The sequence below is a fragment of the Salminus brasiliensis genome, chromosome 7 (assembly GCF_030463535.1).
Source record: "Salminus brasiliensis chromosome 7, fSalBra1.hap2, whole genome shotgun sequence".
Lineage (NCBI taxonomy): Eukaryota > Metazoa > Chordata > Actinopteri > Characiformes > Bryconidae > Salminus > Salminus brasiliensis.
The window spans coordinates 8,148,229-8,170,124 of NC_132884.1; the positions used below are offsets into that span (position 1 = coordinate 8,148,229).

Sequence of the window (21,896 nt, forward strand, 5' to 3'; positions counted from 1 at the left end):
GTACACACCTGTGATGCTAATTAGTGGACACACTTTGATTTAACATGTCCCTTTGGTCACATTCTTTTCAGGGGTATCATCATTTTTGTCCAGGCCTGTTTCATGAGGTATTTATTTATTTCTTTATTTTTATAAAATTCTGGTAAAGCAACAATTTTGTTCTCGTGTGTGTAAGTACATGAATGAGTATGATTTCATTCTCTTATTTCAGAAAAAGAAAATGGTAAAACCACAACTTGGGCCATTACCTGCAAAGTAATAACTAGTTTAAGAGAAAGAGTAACAGTAAAAAAACAACTTTCGGTTTAAGGAGGTGTCGGAATAAATACGGAACTACCGGGTTAGATAGTTGCTGCAGTTCAGAACATCGGGGGAAAATAAAAAGGTCACATTACTCATCTGGTGTTATAATTGCCCTATGAAAACACTTTCAGTGTAAGGAGGAGGTAGCTAGCATAATAAATACGGAACTACCGGGTTAGCTAGTCACTTCAGTTCAGACCATCGAGGAAAGTAGAGACGTCCTCGCTACCTCGAACCAAACCGATTAAGACTGCTCGTTTTCTAAGAGCGAAGGTAAGTAATACTAAATAAGCCAGCTTAGCTAACTAACTAACTCTAGCTTAGTCACATATCTCCCACGTTCAGTAGCTTTCGACCCAGCCGCTCGGCTGCTAGCCATCACAGCTACATCAAGACATGCAACTTTTACATCCCGCTGTGGTTCGGTTTAAAGGTTAAGCGCTAGCTGTAGTCATTTCAGTAGCTAACCAGTCTACACCAGCTGTAGCTTCCCGAAGTCTCAAAGGATGTGTTTCTACTCAGGCTAACGTTAACTTGAAGCACCTCCGAAAACTATAGCTAGTGCTAGCTAGTGTCTTACTTGTCTTTTTAAATAGTTGTTTATTAGCTAGCGAGCTAGCTGCTATTTTGTGGTTTTGCGCTTATTTGTCGACCAGAGTAAGGCTTGACATGGTGTGTAAGGTATTAAAGTATTAGTTCGGTCATAGAGTCAAGTTAAAATGTCCTCCTTAACCCAGGTGTAGTCGATTTTGAGGCATATTGGTGTCTGAAGTTTGCTAGCTAGCGAAGTTCTAGCTAGCTAGCTAGCATAGCAAACAACTGAAGGAGTGGAAAGGTATAAACAGGCAGTGCTGGCTACCAGTTAGCCCCACAAACACTCTTCTCTCAAACCATGACACGAGATGTTAGTTAATTATTATTATTATTGGGTATTTCTTGGATATTCTTAGATAGCTAGTTTGTTTGTTTTTTTGTTGGTTTTAATTTATTTATTTATTTATTTATTTATGTATTTACACTGCATGACGCAAGACTAGCTAGTGCTGAGCGATATGGCGATATTTTTTTTTCACAGTATTTTTTACGGTTCTGACGGTTTTGTGGTGTATAATGATAATTGTAGTAATTTGATATGTATTGTATTTGTTTGCATGACTATGACTTGTATAGTGCTGTGGAGTATTGTTTTGTCAAGTGCGTAGAATATAAAAACATCTGAATTTCATCATGTATAACATGATTTATTCTTTTTTTTTCTTTTTTTTTTGGTAAAGTTGTGTTAACTGACCTAAAATACTCAAAGTATATTTAAAATGGGCTGACTTGGCAAATTGGCTTTTTTAAAAATCAGAAATCTTTTAGAAAGCAGTCGAAGGATCGGCATGCCGGTATTACAGTATAACTAAAACTTAGGCTTTAGGATGAGTTTTGAACTGTATACCAAAAAAGTCGGTATACCACCCACTGAAATCTCATCTGTACTGTCTAGTTATATAAACTATACATTTTATAATTGTGGTATAGAAATGCTTCAAATTACTATGAATAGAATATTTTATCATGACGTCCAAGTTAATGTTTTTTCCCTCCGTCCGTAAAGGCTTTTGCATGGCCGTGAAGAGATATTCTTGATGAAAAATAAAGCATGCCTGTATTAAGAGTAAAGCAGCATTTTTGACCGTGTTTGTGTGTTAAAGGTGTCCTTTTAGGGCCAGAAGTGAACTCCACTGCAAGTACTAAGCTCCATTTCCGATTTGGGTCAGCATGGACCCACGAATACTGCACAGTATTGATGAGGAGCTGACGAAGACTGAAGTGGCTGCCTTGAAGTTCCTGTGCTTGGACCTGATTGGCCGGAAGCGCCTGGAGAACGTGAAGGACGCCAAGGACCTGTTTCTGCGGCTAACCGAACGGGCCATGCTTGATGATGAGCACTACCTCGCTGAGCTGCTTCACACCATTGGGCGCTATGACCTGCTGGTGTTACTGGGCACCAACAAAAGGGATGTCAGCAGCTGGCTGCACACTCGCACAGACTCTAGACTTGGGCTTTCACCTTACAGGTAAAATGAGATCAGGTGTATTCTTATATAAGGGGCCATGATTATAAATTAATTCTACTGGTTATATAAATAAACATTTAAATAATTTTAAAATTGTGATATAATAATGTTTTCGACGCTATATTTTCTATTTCCATTTTTTTTCTGATCACCCTAAAGATTTATGTGACTCCTTCATGGTTTAATCACTTAATTTCTATTTCACTAATCACTAATTTCATTTCTATTAAAACACTAACAGTGATAGATGTTTATAGGTTGTCCCCACTATTGTATAGCAATGAAGGATGACCACCAGGATGTTTAATGAGATTACTACAATGCATCTTCTTTCCCATTTTTAATGGAGAAGCCTATTACCCTAAATTGCTAATAACTGACATGTCACTCCTGTGTGTTTTAGAAAGATGCTGTATAAGCTGTCTGAAGACGTAACAGCTGAAAATCTTCGTGCCATAAAGTTCCTTCTGGATGAATTGCCCAGAGCAAAGCTGCAAGACTCTGCTGTGAGTATATGGGTCAACATAAAAAATCCTTGCAAAGCTTGAGCATTAGTATGTGTGTTTTATGTATATCTACATATTGATTCATTAATCAGTGGATGGAAATGTAAGGAATTTCAAATTATGTCAAAGTGAAAGATACAAAAAAAAGTCATTATATGAAAACTCAATTTCCTATAAATTCCAACTCTACCTTGTCCATGTCTCTATGGCAATGTCTTCACAAACCTTCCAACACACTCCCTATTTAACTCCTGTCACATTTCTCATTTCTAGCTGCACTTATCAGAGGGGGTCTGGCTTCCTACCAAAAAGCAGAAGCCACCCAGACTCCAGCCCAAGCTCTTTAGAGTCCTCCCCTCTCTTTTACTGTCTCACCCCAAATGATCATATGCTGATGGCATGTTACATGCTAGCAATATGTCTGTTGTTGTTCAGTCTTAAAAACCATGTACACCTTGAACTATCTAGACGTTTCTGGATGTTTTGGCTGAGATGGAAAAGATCCAGTTGCTCGCAGAAGATAAACTGGATGTACTGATGAATGTTCTGGATAGATGTGACAAACAGCTGGCCAACCAGGTGCGAGAATTCCAGAACCTACTAAGAATGAGGGAACAAGATTACAGCTCTGAACCAAGTGAGGCTCGCTCTTGCACTCTCGCCCATGTTTTTCATTCATGTAACTTAACCCCTTTCGTAATAAAATACATCACAGTTTTGTGCTCTCACATCAGTATGCTTGTTTTATCCAGTGTATCCCAGTCACCCCAAACAAGAACAGTCTATGGAAATACCCTATGTAAGTGCTGTCTTTTTTTTTAATAAATAACATTTTCCCCTGTTCCAGAAGTTAATGTTGGTTTCATTTGTTTTTGTTTCTCCCCTGCCTGCCTTTGGGATATGGCAGAGCCCCCTGTCCATAGCAGAGACCTCACCAGAAGGTGTGTAATGTTCTTTATTTTATGATTGTCAGACACAGATATACACAGCTGTATAATACCCACAATCTAAAAAGAAAGACTTTGTGACTTCAAAGTGCTGTTCTCTCTCTCTCTCCTATTCCCTCACTTCCTCCTCCCATCATTTCAGTTCCAGGTAGACAGCCTGTAGAACCAGATGCAAATGTCCCAACTACACCAATAGAGGTAAAAAAAAAACAAAAAAACAAAAAAAAAAAAACAACCAAACAAAACATTATAGTTTATGGCATTAGCAACAAAGTGACTGTAGTAATGTGGTGTTTATCATTGTAGGTGGAGGATTTTTATTCTCTGAAACGACGTCCTCGTGGGTACTGCCTGATCATCAACAACTATGATTTTACAAAGTCGCATACATCCTCATCCAACAATTCATATAAGAACCGAACAGGAACAGACAAAGATGCATGTATGTTTATTCCAGATACTGTTGTAATAGAATCCATTTTCCAGCTATCAATGAAACTGGCTGCAACATAAGCCCAAAGCATTATATATATAATATATATATATATATATATATATATAATGGTTGTTTGTGCAAGTGTCTCTGCACAGTAGAGCAGTGCACCACCCCTCCAGAGACTACTAAATGTTCCTGAAAGACTTTTGCAAAATCTATTACGATTTGCCTTGCTACCAAAATTGAGTGGTTCTCTCTGAACGTTTTGGAAGAACAGGAAAACTCAACGTAATAACATGGCAAACTGAGCAAATGGCTACCTAGAAATTCTTGCTTCTAGCCTTCTGCTTTGTGGGCATGGGTTCCAGGCAGCTAAATAGAGAAGCCCATGGCTGCTGATTGTTGGCAGAAGGTTAGAGGAGATCTTATTTAAAAGTAAATAAATTGAAAAATTGTCTTAACAAAGACAGTGAGCAGGCCATAGAACTAAAAAACTAATTAAGATCTCAGAGCTCAAATGTCTGGCTGCTGAGAACATGCATGGTGCTCCTTTTCAAATATGAAGTGAATGAAAATTGAATGTAGGTTATTGTAGGTCCTTTACAACCAATTTTCATTCCCAATCTATTAAACCTGCCATCTGTGAATCCCTTCACACATCCTACAAGTATTAATAGTCCAATCGTCCTTGTGCAACGCCATCTACAGGAGCCTTAAACCTGTTTGTCTGTGTGTGTTTTTTTTTTTTTATTATTATTAGGGCATTAAATTTCTACTGTTTACTGTTTATTACATTTATAACCATATTTGACCAAATTACAAACCGTACACATTGTAAAGCATTCAAACCTAAAACTAGACTGTTTAATGTTTGAATATATTGAATTATCTTGATTTATTATTGGTTCTAAGACTCCTTGGCTTTTTCTGTATTTAAATCTGTATTTTTGACCCATTTCATATCTGTTAGGTCCTGATATATTGTTCTTTCTCTCAATTAGTTGAGCTCATCAGAGTATTCACCAGGCTGCATTTTCTGACTGAGGAGAAGAACGATCTGTGCGCTTCAGAAATGCTGGATGTAATAAAGGAGTTTGCTGGAAAGGACCACTCTCAAATGGATGCATTTGTCTGCTGTATCCTCTCTCACGGGCTAAAGGGAACGGTCCTAGGCGCAGACGGCCAAACAGTTAAAATTCGTGAACTCACCCAGGCTTTTGCCCTATGCCGTTCTCTGTTGAACAAGCCAAAACTCTTCTTCATCCAGGCCTGTCAGGGCGTTCAGTTACAAAGGCCTGTGTACATTCAGGCAGATGGTAAAGAAGAGTCAAACGAGGAGGAGGAGAAGGAGCTTGAGGATGACGCCCAAAGTGTCACGCTCCTCAGTATCCCTATTGAAGCTGATTTCTTGATTGGAATGGCAACAGTGGAGTCCTACAAGTCTTTCCGTCATACTCACAAGGGGTCTATTTTCATCCAGGAGCTCTGCAGGCAGATAGAAAGCGGCCTACAAAGGTGAGGAGATATCATGGTTTTTTTTCAGCTAGAGAAGCTGAGGTTTAATATGTTTGTGTGTTAAATGTAACTTGTATTTTGCATAGTCTTGGGTGAGCCAGTGTAAAAAGAGTAGAGCTGACATTATGGATTAAAATTAATTTGCTGATTATTTAATGAGTAGTTGAGTAATCTGACTTTTACAAAGGCAAAACATGATGCCAAATGCACTTATCTGAGCAATAAGGATTTCATAAAAAAATTCCCCTACTAGCAAAACAGTTCATTAACCAGGTAAATCTGTGCCCTAAGATGGATTTAATTGACCTACCAAAAACTGAAATTGGCAAAGTGTAAAAATACATTGACATCCTTTACAAATTCTGTTTATAATGAAGAATGTTTTCATACCCATCACATGCACTGATTGAAGAGTGTTATGGCAGCCAGTTGTTTAAAACAACTTAATGGGAGCTGGGGATCAGCACATTTGGCTGAATTTTCCCTAGAGACCTACTAAACCTTGCATTTAAGGTGAGTTGAATCAGATGTGCTTGAGCAGGAAGAGCACAAAACTGCAGGAATCTGGCCCTCTGGGACAAGATTTGACCACCCCTCCTATAGGAGATCATATTCTTTTCCAGGTTTTACCAACTTTACGTAAGTCTGCTCTCAGCTGTCAGCTGTTCCTTTTGAGCTGTCTTGTGAAAACTGTGCTTGAACATCGGTGTTCTTGCATATTTGTACACACATGCCTTAAATCAAATGTTTTTCCATGACAGGAAAGAAGACATTCTTTCAATCATGACGAGGGTGAACCGAGAAGTAAGCACTCAGGTGTTGAATGGCTTCAAGCAGATGCCCGAGCCTCGCTACACTCTGACCAAGAAACTGGTCTTTACCCTGGACTAAATCACCTGTAAAGCCTGTGCAAGGTTACTTGATTCTTTCTTCTCAGCCTTTTTAAAATTAACTTGATATTGAACACTGTTAAAAGGAAGTTCTGCATCCAGAAATGCAATCTGCTGAGATGTGAGAATGATGAACCTGCAATGCACATAGTTCTTAAGATAGTTTTGATAGACTGTTTTCCTTATTTTCATACTTTGTGTATTTCGTACAAACCCCCATAATGTCCAGAGATTTCTATATTATGTATTCTATTTTTTTATATATATATATGTATAAATACAGTGTCAAGTACAGTACTATGCAGAGGTCTTAGGTCTCTAAGCACAGCAATGAGGATGTACTATTGTGACCTGGAGTTATAAGTAAAATACTTAACTCCAGGTCACATTAGAACAGATATAAGTAAACATAAATACAGTGAAAAAGAAATGCCATTAAGCACTGATTTACCAAACCAGGTGTTGGATGAGAACTGTAAAAAAATACGAGACTCACATGAGGAGAACTTGGAAGATGTTTTAATAATTACAGTGATGGAAAACCATGATTTTTGTATGAATGTTGCTTGTATTTATTCTAATATTTGTGTTTTGCTGAGTAAATGACACCTTTTTAATTTTCACAGGTGCCTAACACCATTGCACAGTACTGTACTTTTACAAATAGAATTATATGGACAAATATGTAGTGCTCTGTTCACACACACCACACACTCCAAAGTAGTTTAGCGTAAAGCTGACATTTTCCCTTCATCAGACAAGACCATCTGCCTTTCGCTGAAGCGTGTGAGTTTTGTGAACAGTCCCAGCTGTGAATCTTGGAAGAAATGTTTACATTTTAGCATGAATGGTGAATTTAATAAGTGGATGCAATTTATGAAGCATATATTGTGCGGAAATGAGTTTTGTTCATATCTTGAGATTAGTCTTCAGATGCATAAAATGCAAGTTGCTGAACTAAATTATTTAAATGAAGAAATGAAACCCCTTCCATTGAAATTGCATGTTAAATAAACAAATATTGATGCATATGATTTTCTAAAAAAAAAAAAAAGTTCACCTTCAACTTTATTGTCATTATCTCAGTACAGGGTTGTACAGTATAACATAACACTGGGTGAAAAAGCATCAGTCAAGTCGAGAGATCTACGTCTTTAGAGCTGGTTCCACTGTGAGTGGGGTAAGCTCCCGCCCCACTGTGGCCCTGACCACAAAAAAGCAGGAATATGAAGTGGTAGAGAGAGGGTGTTTGGTGTGATACTTGCTCAACCTGTGGTTACATGGCACTTTCCTTGACTTCAGACATTTTTTGATTTTTGCCTTTGGTTAAAAAAAGTCGAGAAGCTTTTTAGGATATCTCTGAACAATCCTGCTGGGTTTTTTTTTTTTCAGAGAGAAGGTAGTTTATTCAAAGGTGGGCATATATATCTAGAAAAGGATGCGGAGTAATAGGGGAGACTGTTGTCTTATTCTGCATAAGGTACACGTGGTGCTGTCTCACTGAGAAAATTAGGTAAAAGGGTCTGCTAAGCCATAATAAACATTTGACATACAATAAACATTTGACACAATCCAATAAAACAGTTTCTTGTTCTGACTTCAGAAATGCAGAAGAAAATTCTCTTTACAGCAAAGCCAAATTAAATAGACACACACACCAATAAGAAACAAGTACTGCCACAAAGGTTGCATTGTGTTATCTTCAGGGTGGTCTCGGTTTTCCACATTGAAGATGAGTTTCTTCCTCAAGGTGTGGTCTACATGTGGGATTTGTTGGAATGGTACAGGAGGGTTTGTAGGTGCACTCACCTCCGCAATGACTTGAGTGAGGACTGTAAGGACGTCTTCACCTCTGGAGTAGAAATCAATACAGAAGCATGTTATTCAAATAATCAGACAACCTGCTGCTTCTCATCCACTTATTATCTTGTACAAACTGAATGTGCACGTTCAGGGTAAGGTAGCAAGGTAGCTCACCTTTTGCAGCCTTCTTTCAACATTTTGCACAGTGACTGGATGAACCAGGATCCTTTCTGTGTGTGTCTGTATGAATTCGATCCTTGGAGGGTTGATAAAGCCAGCAGGAAATCAGAATCGGGGATTGCAAATGCACCCTGATCACGATTAGTATTTAAAATAAACACTTTGGGTTTGTCGACCAGGGTTGGGCAGTTTGCTCGACCAAATGCTTTGAGGATATCAGAAGAGTCAACAGTCCCTCCATCAGTTCCATAGAAACCAAGTTCAGATGAATGACTGAGGATGCAGCAGACAAAGCAGTCCCCCTTATGCTGCCTCTGGCTTAGCCTTGACAGAAGAGCCTTCATCTGTTTTGCAGTATTGTCAAGGTACACCTCCACTGTAAAACCCAGCCATTGGAAAACCTCATTAAGGGAATCTATTGGTGAGTGAAAGAAGTGAAAGAAGGAATTCATCATTTTTAAGTTTAGTTTTTAATTTATTATATCTATTCTACTCATTCACTGACACTGCAGTCTCCAGTTAACTACAGCACAAGGCACCATACCAATTTGATGTGCTGACCCCACCCCAAACCCACCTACTTCATCCTTCCACCTCATCCTTCTGAATGCTCATGAAACCAACCAGCTAATTAACGGAGCAGCCCTTGAGATGCTGTTAGGGGAGGTGCAGATGCTAGGTGGGCAAGGGCATGGTGAAACCCTTATTAAAAAAGAGAGTTTGACTGTAATTGTGAGTGATTGCTGAGTGATCAAAGCAATTTTAGAGGAATCCAGCAAAAATAAGGATTAAAAAACAATCCAATCGGTTATTAATATAATAATAAAATCATCTAATAATAATATTGTATATCTCAACTGAAACATTAATACAGGATACATCACAGCTTTACCCTGCTAAGAAAAAAACAAACAAACAAAAAAATCAGTACAGACCAGCAAGGATTCTATACTGGTCTAAACTGGTTTAAGTTGGTTTCATAATACCAGCATTCAAATAAACACAACATATTGCGGTGGTTGATAACTGGTTTTGACCGATATGCCAGTCAAATGCTGGTTAATGCTGGTATGGGGTTGTTTGACCAACATACCAGTGTTTAAAGCATATGCTGTTCTTTGCTGGTGTATGCTGGTCTATACTGGGATGGGATTTTTTTAACCGGATAGAGCCAGTACTGTACATAAAAGAAGAATAGGGGTGGCACCAGATATCGGGGATAGCTTGTGCCCTTACAGTCAGCTCGTCATTGTTCAGTAACTACACTCTGATGTAATCTATGAAAGTTTTCCAGGTCGGTTTGTACAGATTTCTAAGAATTCTGGGAGAATTCTAGGAATTTAGAAAGGTAAATTGCCTATTGGTACATGCTGTGGTACAGTTATGAGCTGCTTACATTTCATAACAGTTGGTATTTACTTAAGTATTGTAGATTAAAACTCATATTACCAACCTACATCCACATCTGATCCGTTCCTGTTCACAAGCATAGAACTGGAATCAAAGTGCATGTTGTTAATGATCACACACACACTATGAGGAATCCTGGACATTTTGTACTTGCTGACCTGAGAAAAGAGTAAAAATATATTTGGATATACAAACTCCATTTTTAATGTGCTGCACTTAAGTAGTATATGAATGTTTATGATATGACCAAATTCTGTTATATTTTTATTTTTATACAATATTTTTAGAGAGAAATAAAAAAAATGCTTTTAAGAAATGATTCCAAACTACCTTAGGTGTTTCTTGTGCTGAAAGAAATGAAAGAAAAAGTTATTTAGCGGTCCCGGTTCTCATAAACCTAAACATCAATGATTGGTCGTACCTTGTCTCGCTGCTGGAGGTATTAAAAGTTCCTTCAATCGTGGAAATGTTTTCTGCAATTCTTCACACTCAAAAAGTTCGAGGAATTTGTTGCAATGGTTGTCCCCTTTGTTCTTCAGTATGTCCAGAAGGTTGATAATGACATTCTCACTATTGTGGCTGCTGAATTCGTCTTTGAGGATTTTGTACTCACGCTGTGCGATGAGCATGGCCTGATCCACATACTGCAGGACTGTCATGGCATCATGACTCAGGATCGTAATCAGGATAGTCTTGTGCTCTTGTATGGTCTGCATGGTCTCACCACTCACCACTTCAAATAATGTAAACACAAGAATGAATGAAAGCCAAGAGTGTTCAGACTTGAAGGTGGTTGTGGAATGGATAATGCTTTTTAAATGGCAACTGCCGACCTCAGCTCTATCAAAAATACACTATAAGGACAGAAGTATTGGGACACCTGCTAATTCATTGTTTCTTTGGAAATCAAGGGTGTTGAAAAAGAGTTTATCCTGTTTTTGCTGTCAGGTCTGTGCCAGTAAACCAACACATTTCATTTGAGAAGAGTGGTCAAATATCCAACCAGAATTCTTACAGGAGCTTGTTGATGGCTACCAAAAGTGTCAGGTCAAGGTGCAACTCGCAAACCCAGCCAACATGCTCATTTGGGACTTCATAGGTGGACCGCGGTTTAGATGGGTTCATGTGTCATTACTGGGACCCAGTTGAGCTTCCAAAATCAGCCTCATTATTACAGACCACCTGAATCTCACATGGGTCCCACAAGTGCAATCTACAACTCAGATGCCCATGTTTACCCCTTTCTGGTCCCATCCCTTGACCCTGGTGGGACCCTGGTGGTCATCCACATGTGGTGCCAACGATGGAACCCATGGACAAGTTGGGCTAACCGTACAGGCCTCACATTGGCTCTGGGAAGGGATCTTTAACCAAATATTATGCATTTTTCTAAACTTAAAAAATGTAAAGCTGGTGCATTTCCCCGTTGTTTCAATTAAAATGTTGTTGTTTAGCCAATATGGTCATGTGTGCCTCACATGAGCATATTGGGCCCGTCTCCCTCCACCCATCCTCACCCTCTTCTATAGAGGGACCATAGAGAGCATCCTGAGCAGCTGCATCACTGCCTGGTTTGGGACTTGCACAGCCTCTGACCGCAAGACTCTCCAATGCATTGTGAGGACAGCTGAGAGGATCATCGGAGTCTCTGTCCCCTCCGTCATGGACATTTACACTGCCCGCTGCAAAGCAACCAACATTGTGGATGACTCCACCCACCCTTCACACAGACTGTTCTCCCTCCTGCCATCAGGAAGAAGGTACCGCAGCATCCGGTCCAACACGACCAGTCTCTGCAATAGCTTCTTCCCCCAAGCCATCAGACTTCTCAACTCAACTCAACTTCTGAACTGATGTTTTTTCTGTTACATGCACACTCTCTCATTCTTTCTCACCATTTACCCCACTTGTACTGTGTTGCACTTGTGTTCTGTACGCACTGTGTCTATGTTGCACCATGGTCCTGGAGGAACGTTGTTTCGTCACTGTATACTCTGCATGTAGTTGAAATGACAATAAAACCCACTTGACTTGACTTGACACATAGGCGGACCATCATTACGGCCCATCTGAATCTATGTCTCTCAGACCATCTAAATAACCCCCCCCCCCCCCAAAGTCAACTAGTTGTTCAACTACAGTTTCCTATCAGCTCTGCCCCACACTTACAGACACCTGTCCCAGTGTTAAGCCTCACCTGAGTCCGACACCTGGCTCCTACCACTAAACTGATGTTTGCTTCAAGAGTCTTCGTATCCACACTGAAGTATTGACCATGTCTTTCTTTCTAGCTACCTTACTGCAACCACACCCCTCTCAGCAAGCCTAACTTGGTTTGTGTTCATTTCTGTTCTTTTCTTCTTATTTATTTTATCTTCTATTGAACTTGCTAAATCGTCTTTGGTGTCTCCAAAGCTCTTATATGTAAAAGACAATTTAATAAAGGTACATACCACGTGTAAGAACAGTGGTCTTTGACTGACTGTCCTTTCCTCGTCTGGCTATTAGAGTGTTTCTCTGCTGTTAAGCGGAGCCCCTCCCTTCCTTCCTGTCAGTCCTCTGACTCTACTTTCTGTTACGCCTTTCTTCTTATCAGATAGGACCAACCTTGGGTAAAAGTACAAGCGCTCTATTAAAAAAGTGACTTGAGTAGAAGTAGAAGTGTTCTTTAAGCACCGTACTTTAGTGGAAGTATTCAAACATTTTTTGTACTTCAGTATTGCAAGTAGTTTTAGTATTCTAAAATCCACTACTTAAGTCCTGAAAGTAAAAATACAAGTATTGTGTTATATAGTGGGTATAGTTATTACAGACAGCAGTCAAAAGTGTGAATATCATTGTTTATATTATTTTAAATGCTTAGACCTAAGGACTGTCTCAATTCCTCTGGCTATAGCACAAGGACAGGGATGAAGAAGGCAGAGTTCATGTACATGGAGTCTTGAATTAACTCTCTAAACAAACTACTGAACAGAACTAACAGCAACCTGCCACATACAAGTGATTCATATGTAAAAACTGCATAAAAATTTGCATAATTGTTCATTTCCCTGTATTTGAAGTTGTGGAATAGGGATAACGTTGTGGGAGAGAAAAAAGTAAGTAAAAACATCCTAAATGTGTTAAACGTTTTCTTGACTTTGAAATAGGCTTTCACTTCCCAAAATAACTTCATGACTTTAATGTTTTGTCTAGACCCACATTACATAAATCATTTTTGGAAACATTACATAAATCAATTTTGCCCTGTGTTGTTAAATGTTAACAAATCCAATTTAATCAAAAGACTGTTATGTGGGGTGAAAAAAAATAATACTGCAGTAGAGTACAGATACAGCATTTTAGAACTTACACAGTATAGCATTTTAGTCACACAGTAGTTACACAGACAAACATGGCACTTTACAATTACTTAACATTTTTAAATTGTGAGTGGTTGCATATAACTACACTGTGTTACACTAAAGCCGTGGACCTCAGTTCAGTAGTTTTGGCAAAAGCTGCGTTGATGTAGCACATTTTATTCATTTGCAGTCATTTGGCACATTTGAATCGTGTATTTTTTTTTCAAGTAGCCACGTAAACCAGGACCAACAGATATAAAAAAAATTTTCAAAAAGGGTGGTAAAACAAGCACACATGAAAGGTTTGTTGTTTTAAATGTGCCCTAAAATGGAAAATTGATTTTTATATTTATCTTGGCATATTGAATAATGAGAGTTCAGTACATGAAAGTGTCCTCCTAATGGGAATTCCCTGCATAATCAACACAGAGCTGTAAAATTGACCAATCCATCCCCAAACGTTACATACCCCAGCCCACTAGTGAAAGCCCTACTAGCCGCAGTGGTAAACCGCAACAGCCACTTCTGTTAATTATTGGGATCCAGATTGCTACGTGAAGCAGGTCTCATATTATTTTTGTCACATTATAGAAATAATCATGTACCCCCCCCCCCCCCCACACACACACACACACACACACTGTCCTTTATATCCATGTTAAATAGATTTTTTAACTTGAACTAGAATTAGGCAAGATATTCACCATTAGTGTTGGACACAGTGACAGTGAGCACACATGCCCGGAGCGGTGGGCAGCCATTGCTGCGGCGCCCAGGGAGCAGAGATGTTGAAGGGACTTGCTCAAAGGCAAGCTGCCACTGTTGGCTGTCTACCACTCTGGGCACGTGTGTTCACAGTCACTGTGTGTGTTTTGTCACAAGTGTGAAATTAATTACAGTGATTCCATTTTTCTCAGGAGAATTTCACAGCATTCCACTCACTGTTATCTCCTTATGCTCAAGGCCCAAGTTTCATGGATCAGTGATTTTAACTATGCTAAGGGAAACAGACCGCCATACATCTCTTTATTTTGAACTTGCCGGGAAAACAAAGACGTTGTTTCAATTCTGGGCATCACGGTGGTGCGGCAGGTAGTGTGTGTGCTACACAGTTCCAAGGGCATAGGGCAATGGTATCCATCCTCACTTTGGTCTATATTCTCCCCATGTTCTCCAGCCCAGGTTCATGCTTATTTGCTATAGTCCTATTCTATTGTCAATACGTTCATACAGGGACTAGACAGGCTGTGTGTGTGTATGTTTGCACATCTGTGTCAGCAAGGTGTGCAATTTTAAGTAGCTAAATGCATTCATTAGAAGGGATGTCCACAAACATTTGAATTCAACTGCATAAATATGATGAATTTTTGAAATCATAACAGAATTATTGATGTGATACAGCTTTTTTAAAAAGATGTTTTAGATTAGTCTTTTGCATACAAAGTTGCATAGGATGAGTATGTTACAATCATGTAATTTTTTATTTTGTTGTAAACATTGATTACAAACTGTTGAATGAAGGTGCATGTAAAATAATTGCAAAATAATACATTTGAAGTGTTGAAGTGATGTCGGAAAGATACAAGTGGACAGATACACACTCATCATCATTTGGTTTTATGTAGAAGAACACTTTACAAAACACAAGTACCAAGTATCTATAAAACCAGCTTTTAAAAAACCCCAAAAAACCCAGCTTCTTAGGCAACAAACTGCTTAAAATAATTAAATGAAAAAAAAAGATAACTGCATCAAATATTGGAGCTTTTACAAATGCCACTAAGACAGTCTTGTAAGTTCTTTTATGTCTGTAAATGTGCTGGTAGATCTGCAGGTTAACCCTTTACCACTTGCTTTTCATTCAAAGAAATGCCCTAATTCACTTCTAGCACTAGCAATGTTCCTGACACTAGGGAGGTAAGAGCTTAACACTCCTCCAAAACAGGCAAAACCAGTCTCTTTTCGAACTGCTGCCAATCCACCCAAAACTACCCACTAGGAGGGAGCAAGCCATGGAATGGCCATGTTCTCTCGAGTGGCAAAGCAGCATGGTTTGGGATTTGAACTAAACCAGAACTTTGCCACCGTGGCAGTGCATCACACCACTGAGCCACTCAGAGCCCCCTTCTCTATTGTGCTAGCTCTGAACTCACGGTCTAGCTCTGAACTCACAAAGGTTCAGTCTCATGTGATGGATATTTTCCTCAAATACCAGTCTTTGGAGGAGAGTGTTACCATTTTGTGAAGCATGGAAGTTCTCAATGCGCCATCCAAATTGTCCTTGGAAATTGAAGGGATGACAGCGAGAGAAGGAATTTCAGCCAAGCAATAACGTTTGTTGGTGATGCCACCTTTGACTTTTGGATTAGTAAGGTAAGTACTGAATTAAAAAAGGAGGAAAAAATCACAAAAATAAGTCACTGTGAACTGGTCCAGAATAGCATTGGATGACCCCCACTATGAGGGTCTGTTGATCTAACTGGGCACATGCAACACCAGCTTCTTCCTCAAGGTTACTTTTTGGACTGGCATCTGTTTGGCTGTGACGTACTTATGTTTGATCATCACTCTTGCAGCTTTTCCACTGACCTCACGATTCACACAGATCAGGACAGACGGGATGTCCTCACACCTTGAAAACAGATGAGAATTAGAAGAAAATTAGACATGAAGAAATATTCAGTATCAGTGTGTCTGCAGATCAGTGCTACTTCTGCTTCACACTTACTTTGGACAGTGCTTTTTCAGCTGTCTACACAAAGACTGGATGAACCATGACCCTGATAATGTATCCCTGAAGGAGAAGAAACCTTTAACAGTTGACCTCGCCACAAAGAAATCTCCATCAGCTGGGATGGTGATCATCTCAACAGTATCCATTTCAAATTCCGGTTCCTCTTCTGCTTCCTCAGCCTCAAGGTTATCAGCCTCAACGTCAACAGGGAGCTGATAGTCTTTTCCACGGCATGCCTGGATAAAGAATGCTTTCGGTTTATTGGCCAGGCTTGGGCAGGAGGTTCCTTTGAATGGACCAAAGATGTCTTCACTGGAGACAACACCTCCATTAGTGCCATGAACCCCTTCACTACTACCATGGCTCAGGATGCAGCACACAAAACAGTCACCCATATGGTTCTTCTGGCCGTATGCCTCCAGAAGGGCCCTCATTTGCTCCGCAGTTTGGTTTCTGTGCACCTCCACAGTAAACCCCAGCCAAGAGAACACCTCTTTAAGGGACTCTGTTGATCAGAAAATAAGAGGGTATTTTCTCACTGATATGAGTTGGGTTCAAACATCTGATAGCACTAGTAACACTGCTTTGAAAGACCGAAATACAAACCTTCGTCAGTATCTGATCCCTTTCGGTCCTTAAGGGGTGGATCAAATGTCATATTGTTGATGATCACACAGAGTCCACGAGGAAGGCTGGACATTTTGTATTCACTAGTCTGTGAACACAGAAGTTTATTTAATGAAGCACTGTCATTTTGAGTGAAAAGACTGTATTATGATACATTTCTTTGTGCCCTAAACTGAAACACTGCTGCTGAGCAGTAAGAAATTTACTAGGATTTAAATTACCTCATTCATTGGAGCTGGATTATCTGGAAAAAAAACACGGACCTGGTCACTAAATTTTACCAACGTCAATTTAACTTACTGGTAAACATATGGCACATTGCATTGCCACATGTTGAGTGACAACATAGTTTTTGGTTACCTTGGTGAGGTTGTGGAGGTACAGGTCTGAAATGACACTGAAGCTCAGGGAACGTCTCCTGCAGCTTTTCATGCTTTAGAAGGTTGAGAAACTCTAGACATTTGCCATCCCCCTTGTTCATCACCTTGTCCAGAAGATTAGTAATGATGGCCTCCTGGGTGTGGTTGGGGTGGTTAAGGTTGTTGTACTCTCTTCGGGTGATGACTTCATTCTGCTCAGCGTACTGCAAGACATAGCTGGAATCTGCAGCCAGCGTGTCGATGAGGAAGACCTTCTTGTTGCGAAGAGTCTGCATGACTGTTCAGACCTGAGGAAAAATGAAGGCAACATTATTAGTGACTTCTGATTTTGTCATCATTGTCTTAATGGGCAATATCTTAATTTGCTGTGTGCATAATTACGTATTTTAAAATTGTTGGAAACTGAACAGTTATGGATGTGTGATCAGATGCATTTACATTACTTCTGAGAGGAGCTGTAGGGAGCTACATGTAGGGCAATGTAAATTTTTCAAATTTAGTGCTACGTTATTACTACCACAATTACAAAATAAAAGTCATATCTTCACAGGTAGCTGTCACGCCCGCGCCGCCGCGCCCGCCCCAGAGGCGGTCCCGGGCCGCGGCTCACAGGAAATAATGAACTATTTGTAAATGTACCATGTCATGTTTATTCATGGAAGGACTTTTATGTTGAAATGTCGCCCTCGTTGCCAATTTGGCATTTTGTTTGTCAGGTGACTATTCTTTGTCTGGTTAATGTGTTACACCTGTGGGCTGGTGTATTTAAGTAGGGCTAGTGCCAGCTGCGGGTTGCAGAGGATTACCCTTAGTGCACCACATGCACCCAGGTTATTCAGTTAACGGTAGAGACTATCTTGTATTCACCGGTCTGGTCTGTAGAGTGTGTCCTTGTACAAGAGGACTCTCTCTCTACCTAGCTAGCTTAGCAGGGGAAGCTAACTAGCTAGGCATCTCTCATCTCAGGGTCCATTAGGGAGCTACTGCAGGTCTGCGGCGATCTCTCGCCAGGCTTCTTCGGTTCAGCAAGCTGGGGTCCTGGAGCTCCAGGAGTGAGCGACTCTCCAGCTTGCTTCAGCAGTTAGCTCTCCTCACCGTCGGACCGGATCAGTCGTCTAGGTTTGGCGGCTGAATCCTCACGCTCTCAAGTCTAGTAAGTTCAATGCGCCTGACTAGCGCTACTCTATATGTCCTAGTTCATAGCTTTCCCAGGCTCGGCTTGGAGGTTTATGTTTCTGAGTAATGGTATTGGCTCAGCCCCGGCAGCTAGCACTGCCCTAGTGCCTCACCAGCCCCAGGTGTGTTCCTTTTGTTTGCCCAGTATTGTTTGTCACGGTTTTGTTTAGTTCTTCCTTATCCCTTGTTATTGGTGCTGCATTTCTGTTTTGTCTATGGTTTATTGTTATCAATAAACTCCTCGCTTCGGTCCATCCCCTGCGAGTGTTCTCCCGTCATTGTCAGAACAAGTGGATCATGACAGAAGCTGGTTTCACTTAGTCTAAGATCATATTTGATGATAAAGGCTGTCATCCAGGGGGTACACATACCCTATGCTGGTATGACACTTTAAATCTCGATGATGTAATTCATTTTACAAAATATGGAAGTAGTCGAGGTCTAACTTTTTTGAATATTTACATGTGGGCAGCGGTGGCTTAGCGGTTAGAGCGCCAGGCTATCGATAACAGGGTTGTGGGTTCGATTCCCAGGCTCGGCTAGCTGCCACTGTGTTTACCTTCCTTATCTGCTCCCCGGGTGCTGGAGTTGGCTGCCCACCGCTCTGGGCAGTGTGTGTACTCACTGCCCCTAGTTCACTAGTGTGTGTGTGTGTATGTTCACTACCACAGATGGGTTAAATGTAGAGGACACATTTCACTGTACAGTGACAAATACGTGCACCTTTACATGTAATATGTGTTGTGTATTAATGTTATAGCAAAAGATGGCGGGCACAGAAATGGATAGGGTAAAAGGTCAGTCACTGTGTTTACTGTTGTTTTAGCTACTTAACTACTTAAGTTAACTACTTATGAATATATATGCCAGCTATTAATGAATGATAAGCGATAATACACTGGTATGGGTAGTACACCAGTAGTAATACCCTAGTAATAGTCAGAAAACGCCATTAACGTTACAGGACAGGAAGAGCCAGCTCCTGTATTAATATGGGTGGGAATGTAGGCCAGCCTACACTACTGTACTCTATACTGTAAACGTCTGAATTAGCCACTCTGGTCTTGATGGTCGTGAAACTAGTAATAACGTTACATTTGACGACTACAGAAATAAAGAAATGAGTAGAAATGCATCCTCTATAACTCAGCCCTCGGACCTTGTTCACCACAGCTGGAGGTCGACAGGAAACAGGCGCGAAAGACCAGCTGACGTCAGCACAGAGGAGCAGCCTTAGTGAGCCCCCCTGACAAAAAGTAGCTAAACGAAGCAGGCTATGAGACTTAGTAGCTAATTAACTCTGGACGGGTTAACCTGCCTCATATTAACAGACAGTCTGCTCAATTTCAATGACCTAAACATAAAGGGTAACTACGATAGTTACAATACGGTCCAACCTGATCAGCGAAGTACTTTAGCGCTTCTTCTCCCCGAAAATCCAAAGTCCTCCTTTTCACTTCAGCTCAGACCCAAACCAAACTACACATACATGGCTTCTTCTTTCGCTTTGTTAACTTATCGCTGCATGCACTGGCAACCTAGCTAACTCATTTAACCCAGTCAGAGAGGGACCGCATACAAAGGGTTGCCATGTTGTGAATGCTGTTCACAACGCGCTTAGGGCTTGGAGTCGATTCCAAAAAAAGAATCGACTCATTGAGACCTTTCCTTTCCAGAATACTTAAATTAGCTAGCCCCCCGATTTGGTTCCCTAAAGTCAAATATAATTAATCTGATCTGCGAAGATCATGTGATTACCTTTTTGGACAACGTTTAGCACACTGAATCCCGAATTCTTGTGTATAGCTGGGGTACACCCCCCCCCCCCACGAAATATTTTTGAATTACTGTATGATGGATTGGATCACATAATATGTCAAAATCCCTTTTCATTCATACAGTCATAGTGGATTACGTATTTAATACAAATATTCCCTTTTATGTTTGCAGATGTCAAAGAACATATATAATCTTTTTGATTTTTTTAAAGCGAGAAAATGTGGAATCACATCTTGGAATCGACTCCATGGCTTCACATCGCTTACAATTTGAATCAGAGTCAACTCCATAATTTGAACAGAAGGTTCAATGGTTCAGGTATCGCCAAAAGATTTCAAGGTCCTGAACCACACGGCAGCATTTTTGGCGGTAAGACAATATTATTATTATTATTATTATTATTATTAATTATTATTATTATTATTATTATTGTTATGATTATGATTGTCATCCATATTATTACCTGATCCTAGATCAGGGTTGTGGCGGGTCCAGAGCCTATCCAGAATTTTTGAGTACAAAACAGAATGCCCCTGGACAGCCTGTATTCAGCTACTTTAAGCTACAACCATGTGAACATGCACACACACAGCCTGTCTAGTCCCTGTAGAAAAGTATTGCCAATAGAATATGACTCTCTGGAGCAGAGAAACATGTACTTCCCGGAACTATGCCTTATGCCAGGTGAGGGCTACAGGTGTTTTCTGGAATGGTGGTGCTCCATCCCTTTGGGATGAGTTAGAGAGTTTAGGATAAGGATGAGGTGGGGTGGTGGTTATCCATCATCCCGACTTCACTAAGGCTCTTGTCCCTGAATGCAATGAAATTCCTTACAGGGAATTCCTTGGACAGTAGAGACATTTACTCCAACAAAAGCAGGAATAACTTTTTAAAAGAACTTTTTAAAAAGAAACAATAAATGAGCCAGTGTCCGAATACTTTTGTCTATACAGTTTAATGTGGTATTCAAGTTTTGCACGTTTTCCAAATGTTCCATATTTTAGTTTGGTCTGCAACTTAAAATTCTCCACATGATCTACATTAAAATAGCTCAGCACATTTATTTTAGCCCTGTATGGACATCTTTCACTTGAAAGCAAACGTGTGCAAACATGTGACGGGTAGTACTTTTACATAGCATAGTATTACAAGGCATTGTTGTTGTCTACTTATAATTTGTGGTAGTAACTTCAGGCTCCTGCAGAGTTTTCTTGCATGAGTATAAACAGGCTATGAATACCTGCATAAAGGGATTCATAGATTAGAAGAGGTGGTACAGTGCAGGGTCAAGTCTTTTTCGATTTGTGGAAAATGGATGGCAAATCAGATGTTTATGATTGGCAAAAAGGAGTGATCATTTCGGACATGCAAAAGGCCATAGTGTGAAGGATGTAGCTGAATTTGCAGGTGTATCAAGGCATATGCTCATACAGGTCTACCAGCAGTGGCAAAAATCCCAGTCTACAGTAAAACGCAGGGGAAGGCATCCACAGTGCAATTATTTTATGTAAGAGTGGCTGAACATTGACGTCGGCTACATCCAGAAACTGGTCCACATGCTACATCAAATTGCAGCTGTTACTTGTGCTAGTGGAGGTATTACACACTATATTAGGTCAGGCTATTCAGTCACAGGTGACTTATTTTTTGAGCTTATTATATGAGCCTAAGACCTGTAGCATGAATTTAAAACAGGGATATACAGCATATAGAGTTGAGAATGTGAGAATGTGTTTCAGCATTTCCTTCCAGAAAGAAACCAATCTAATGTTTTTAAAAAAGACTCCAGAAAGACACCAGAAG

At 40.1% G+C, this 21,896-nt stretch overlaps 3 protein-coding genes across 3 annotated transcripts; 1 reads left to right on the forward strand and 2 right to left on the reverse strand.

The window, feature by feature from the left end:
• The first annotated feature begins 370 nt into the window (after positions 1-370).
• On the forward strand, positions 371-8,241 carry casp8 (caspase 8, apoptosis-related cysteine peptidase). Its single transcript, XM_072683690.1, has 10 exons — positions 371-576; positions 2,001-2,366; positions 2,770-2,872; positions 3,341-3,509; positions 3,625-3,671; positions 3,780-3,813; positions 3,962-4,017; positions 4,126-4,261; positions 5,257-5,770; positions 6,532-8,241. The coding sequence occupies exons 2-10, from the start codon at positions 2,068-2,070 to the stop codon at positions 6,659-6,661; spliced, it is 1,488 nt and encodes a 495-aa protein (XP_072539791.1). The 5' UTR covers positions 371-576; positions 2,001-2,067; the 3' UTR covers positions 6,662-8,241.
• Positions 7,652-12,557, reverse strand: LOC140559916 (caspase-8-like). The gene is made up of 6 exons (XM_072683691.1): positions 12,507-12,557; positions 10,475-10,786; positions 10,384-10,400; positions 10,097-10,211; positions 8,638-9,058; positions 7,652-8,512 (listed from the first exon to the last, which is right to left on the reverse strand). Exons 2-6 carry the CDS (start codon positions 10,767-10,769, stop codon positions 8,260-8,262), a joined length of 1,101 nt encoding a protein of 366 aa, XP_072539792.1. The 5' UTR covers positions 10,770-10,786; positions 12,507-12,557; the 3' UTR covers positions 7,652-8,259.
• A 2,443-nt stretch (positions 12,558-15,000) lies between these two features.
• Positions 15,001-19,898, reverse strand: LOC140559917 (caspase-8-like). Its single transcript, XM_072683693.1, has 6 exons — positions 19,712-19,898; positions 17,119-17,425; positions 16,980-17,002; positions 16,738-16,846; positions 16,126-16,636; positions 15,001-16,029 (listed from the first exon to the last, which is right to left on the reverse strand). The coding sequence occupies exons 2-6, from the start codon at positions 17,411-17,413 to the stop codon at positions 15,873-15,875; spliced, it is 1,095 nt and encodes a 364-aa protein (XP_072539794.1). The 5' UTR covers positions 17,414-17,425; positions 19,712-19,898; the 3' UTR covers positions 15,001-15,872.
• Between the last annotated feature and the right edge of the window lie 1,998 nt (positions 19,899-21,896).